At 37.7% G+C, this 6,000-nt stretch overlaps 1 protein-coding gene across 1 annotated transcript in view; it reads right to left on the minus strand.

Moving 5' to 3' along the window:
• THSD7B (thrombospondin type 1 domain containing 7B) overlaps positions 1-4,870 on the minus strand; it is an 899,070-nt gene extending 894,200 nt beyond the window's left edge. The window contains exon 1 of the mRNA XM_052635756.1: positions 4,732-4,870. Coding sequence (XP_052491716.1) covers positions 4,732-4,870 — 139 coding nt within the window. The remainder of the gene's footprint in view (positions 1-4,731) is intronic.
• Between the last annotated feature and the right edge of the window lie 1,130 nt (positions 4,871-6,000).

Genomic DNA, 6,000 nt, shown 5'->3' on the forward strand with positions numbered 1-6,000 from the left:
TCATAAATGTCCTCTGCTGGGCAAAATTTTCCCTGATTGAAAACCAGACCTTATATGTAGCCAAAACTCAACCCCTTCTAACCATTTTCACTGACATGACCGTGGTTCAAGCTATTATCAACAACAGTCCTTATTTCCACAGTAGCTTACTAAATAGTCTTGTTTCCACTTCCTTGACTGATCACCCAAGATAATCCTATTAAAGTATTATAAAAGAAAAAGAAAAAAAAAAGATCATGTCACCACCCTCTAAAAACTCCCCATGCCTTTCTATTTCACCCAAGTGCAAAAGCCAAAACTGTATCCTGATCTATGAAGACACACCTGATTTGGGTGCCCTTTCCCCTCTGACCTGACCTCCCATCAATGCCCACCATGTTTGCTCTGCTCCAGAAGAGCTGGACTCTTCTCTTATCCTCAAACACTCCACACCCACAACTGTCTCAGGGCCTTTTGACCTTATGGTTCTCTTCCTGTGGAATATTCATCCTGATATTCCCGTGGCTGGCTCCCTCACTTCCTTCAGGTCTTTACTCAAATTTCCTTCCTCAGTGGGGGAGCCCCTAGCCTACCCATTTCAAATGTCACTCTCTTGCCTATCACTTATGTGTGGACTCTAAAAATTGATATAAATGAACTCATTTACCAAACAGAAACAAACTTACCCACATAGAAAACAAACTTATGGCTACCAAAAGGGAATGGTGGGGAGGAGGGATAAATTAAGAACTTGGGTGTAAGAGATACACATCACTAGGTGGCTCAGACGGTAAAACGTCTGTCTGCAATGCTGGAGACCCAGGTTCGATCCCTGGATCGGGAAGATCCCCTGGAGAAGGAAATAGTAACCCACTCTAGTACTCTTGCCTGGAAAATCCCATGGACAGAGGAGCCTGATAGGCTGCAGTCCATGGGGTTGCAAAGAGTCGGACACGACTGAGTGACGTGACTTTGCTATACGTAAAACAGATAAATAAAAACCCTCTGTATGGCACAGCGACTGCTACTCAATATTTTGCAATACCTACATGGAGAAAGAATATACATATAACTGAGTCACTTTGCTGAACACCTGAAACTTAACACAACATTGCAAATCAAATGTATTCTAATAAAAAACAAATTTTAAAAACTACAAAAAAATAGTCCTCTCTCATCCATCATTGCACATCCCTCCTCCTTTCCTTACCTTTCCTTCTAAGCCCTCATCCCCAACCAATACACTCTCCATTTAACTTCTGGACTGTGTTTATTAATCTGTTCATGAGGATCAAGGATTTGTCTCTTTTATTCTCAACTTATTTCTAAGAACACCTGGCACATAATGAGGTCTCATCAAGGATCAGAAGAATGAAGCAACCTCTCAGAACCAGTACTGACGAACTTTTAAAGAGATCACTAGTTATCATAGCTTCAGAGACCATAATCTGCTCATCTCTAGAAAGCAAGCAGACAGCAATAGTATATGTTTACCTAAAACAACAAACAGCATCACTCCTTATCTGGTACTTTTGCTGACATGATCCTTCTTTCTTGGCTGACAGAAGCCACACACTAAATATAGATCAATGGATCTCATCACAGTGATGACAGGCATTCAATAGCCTTGCTGGATCAATGACCCCACAGCTCTCAGTAGAGAAAACATAACAACATAATATATCACTCACTTATTATTCATCAATCCATTGTTTTTCCACAGCCAAGACACACTTAGAAATGCCTCTGATTTGGCTGAGGTTGACTAACACTTAATCTATGGATGAGGGAAAAACAATAGATACAAGCAAAGAGCTTAAATGACTGGCACTACAATCTAAATAGGGAGAATGGTTTCTAGGTTTCTAAAATAAGGTATATTTATCTGGGTCTCCATGGAAATCTGTTCAAATTCCAGATTATACTGGACCTGAGTTTTTGGGTTTGATAATATACTCCAAAAATGCAGCTAATTTCAACTGCAATTGAGTTTTTAATTCAAATAAAATATAATAAACCACATATAAGTAGGTACAGATTCTAAGCGGGCTAACTTGCTTCAGTCATGTCTGACTCTTTGCAACGCTATGGACTGTAGCCTTCCAGGCTCCTCTGTCCACAGAATTCTCCAGGCAAGAATACTGGAGTGGGTAGCCATGCCCTCCTCCAGGGGATCTTCCTAAACCAGGGATTGAATCAATGTCTCTGGCACCTCCTGCATCGGTAGGCAGGTTCTTCACCACTAGCAGCACCTGGGAAAGCCCTGCGGTTGTCTTTCAAGATGATGACCCAGAATTGCTCTAGGGCATCTGACTTCTCAAACTGGTTTATCTCTTACCTTTAAAAGAATAGTGCATTCAAGTCAGCACTATTCATAATAACAAAAAACTAAAAGCTGGTGAAACGGCCATGCAATAGAGGAAGAATAGATAAGCAAATGGAGCACTGATTAAATAAATTCGTAAAACTGCAAAAGAAAACTATGCAACCAATAAAAGATGAGATTGACCCATGTGCACTAGTATGTAATATTCACCAAGTCATCATTACATGCTGAAAGCAACATGCAGAGTAAGATATCGCCAAGTATGATTCTGATTGTATGAAGTACTGTTTGTCTGTATGTACATGTTGTTGCTGTTGTTTAATCACTAAACTGTGTCCGAATCTGGTGCAACGCTATGGACTGTAGCCTGCCAGGCTCCACTGACCATGAAATTTCCCAGGCTCTAAGAACACTGGAGTGGGTTGCCATTTCCTTCTCAAGGGGTCTTCCTGACCCAGGAACCAACCAGCATCTCCTGCATTGGCAGCAGAATTCTTTACCACTGAGCCACCAGAAAAGCTCATATGTACACATAGGTATGTACAAATCAGAAACTTTCAGATCCTCATTCTCTACCATCCACACTCAGCTTCCCATCCAGAAGGCAGAACCATAACTAGTAATAATAATAAAACATATGTATGTATTTTGTGTGATTTATATACACAATTATGCATAGAGAGGTACTTCCTTACATGTGCAAGGGATATTTCTGAAGGATATATAAGAAATTGGAATACATAGCCTAGACTTTGGCTTTTAATTTTATATCTCTGAGATCTTTTTTTACTTTTAAAATGACTGATCACATACAAGGAATAAATTCATAATTTATAAATGAAACCATACAGGAAAACACACATTATTACCTTTTTGATGGCACACAAATGAGAGAAAGAGTAATGAATACCAGGGAAAATGAGAGTAATGACATGGATATTCATTTTGAACAGTGCAAAGCACCTGATGGGAAGGATTCTCACTTCTAAAACAAGTGTGACAGTTACCACAGTGTCCCTCACTGGAGAGGGCGTCTGTGCCATTTTGTTCCATTGACCTACTTTTAGAAAAGCAGACCTATTTTTAAAATTTGCTTCAAAATAAATCCATTTTCTTAATACATCCCATTCACATTTCAGATTTTTACTTTCCATCTTAATTGTACTTTTTTGAGAACTTTAGACCAGAGTACAGCCATATAAATGTACTTATTTAGATTTGATAAAATGTGTAGTCTTTTCTGACTAAAATAAAATAGCCCCTTTGCAAAAATGCAATCTTGACTTTTAGAACTATTTCCAAAGCTTTCTAAAACTACTGTGAGGTAAAAAATGAAAATCACTAATGTGGTATTAGAGTCCACAATTAAATTAATTTATAAGGGCTTTAATGCAATTAAATTTCCTCCAGACTGTATCTCTAATGGTGTTGGGGTTTTACTTAATTTACTTTAAAGCATAATTCACTTTCATTTTTGCAAAGCCATTTAAATATTACAAATATCACTTTTATACATATTTCCATGGTGACATAATATGTTTGCAGTCTATTTAATTTACAGATGATGAGCCTAAAATGAAAATTCTCCAAGGACCATAGATCTTCTATGACATCACAGTTTCCAATTCTAAGATATTAGGTGTATAAGTTATCTGTATTTGCTAGAATGGACTCTTGAAACAGTAATAGTATTTTAAATGATCTGATTGTGAAACTTGAAGAAAATTAAAATCTACAACAAAGAAAAAACATCAGTGATACAAAGAGCCAAGATGTTTGGGTTTATAAGTTGATAAAGTATTAGCCTTTAAAATTAAACAGTGCTCTTCCACAGTCACATTAAGGAAATATTTAGAGACGAACATAATTTATATGCAAGTCTCCAAACCTCAACTTATTCATATACTCATGTACAAGGTAGCTAAGGATCTCCAAACACATTAAGGCCACTGTATAATCACAACTAATGGGCCAAGCTGTTGGGATAATTTTCCATGCTTCAAAACGTACATATACAGAATGTATGCTAGAAAATGTACAATAAATACCTAGCTAGTTTATACAGCAAAAGAAAGAGACATACATTAACATTTCAAATCATTTTGAGGATATCAACTAAATTCAGATGCCATTTTCACTACAAATGTGTTGCACAGTGGTGATATACTGACCGAGAAGCAGATGTAACTATGGTGATCATAACTTTAATTGGCAACAACATGGAAATTCAGAAGGATAACAAGCATCACGGTTAGAGGTGACAATTATAGAATAAGGAATAAGAATCAAATGTATTATAAAGAAGAACCTATTTTGTTTCCTCTCTGGAGATTTCCCACTCCTCCATGAATAAGAAGGACAAGAATGGAAAGAATATTCTTCTCATTAATGAAAATGGGACAAAGGAACATCCAGGACATGCCTACCTGGTTTCCAGATGAACTGATTATCCTTTTTGCCTTCCAAATGAGCCGCATGGGACAGCAAGAGAGAAAGTAACAGAAATAGCTTCCTCATGCTCCTCCATACCCAGCCAGTGACAGCCAGATTACACTTTGGAAACATTCTTCAAAATTCAGCCTCTTGACTTTCCTATTCCTAAAAGGAAAAGAAAGAACATAATGTAAGCTTATTCTGTAAAGAAATTATAAAAACTCACTTCAACCACTAGAACTTTTAGCAAAATGGCATTATAAATGTTCAAGATCATAAAGAGAGTATATAGAATATTGTTAATAATATTTTAAGGTCAGACATGAATTATTCCATGTTTTCAATCCTTACCCATGGGAGGCGGGTTCTTTACCACTAGTGCCACCTGGGAAGCCCTTACCCATGGAAGGTGCTATCAGTTCTGAGGACTCTGTGTGTGAGTGCACTGTCCACAGTCCCCCATACAGTTTGTCTTTGTTTTTAAGAGCAGGGTTGGCAGATACCTAGTATACTCCCTCCTTCTACTCAATCAAACTCCTTAAGGATCCCATGATTTGGGGAGAAAGATCAGCATATACAGCAAAGTCCAAAATAGGGCAATGAATGCTCTAATAGTGATATTAAGAAAGTGAGAGGGAATGATTTAGAAGAAGGCAATTAGTTCCTCTGTGATAAGGGAAAAAAAAAAAAAAAATAGAGAAATCTCACACAAGGTAACATTTGAGATAAGCCAGAGGAAAAGGGCTTGAATGTGTCAGGAAGGCATTTCAGGCTGACTGAGAGAACTAGGTGCTGAAATGTATTTTGTATTTGGGAACAGAGAGTGAGCCAGTCGCTACAATGAAAGACACAAAGGGGAGGGTGGAATGGACAGAGATGAGATTTTGCATGTAGGTTGGGGAGCAAATTATAAAGAGCCTTGAATGTCTTGTGAGGGTTTTGGGGTCCATTCTGTAAATAACAATAAAAATCACAGGAAAGCAAATGAATTGTAAATAACTGACATCAGTAAACAAAATGGATCACAAAGAAATTGAGGCCAGTTAGGAAACTAGGTAAATATTCCAGACAAGTACTGGTAAATGAAAAGATTAGAAGAAATTTCAAAACTTAGTTTACAGGCTAGGTGTGATGGATTTGATTACCAACTGGATGGGATGTATGAGAGATATAAGATAGAAAAGACAGATTCCAGAGCTGATGGGACCCCTCGACCAAAAAGGAGAAACAGGAAGAGGGGCATATTTTCAAAAGAAGATTAA

The sequence above is a fragment of the Budorcas taxicolor genome, chromosome 2, assembly GCF_023091745.1.
Source record: "Budorcas taxicolor isolate Tak-1 chromosome 2, Takin1.1, whole genome shotgun sequence".
NCBI lineage: Eukaryota > Metazoa > Chordata > Mammalia > Artiodactyla > Bovidae > Budorcas > Budorcas taxicolor.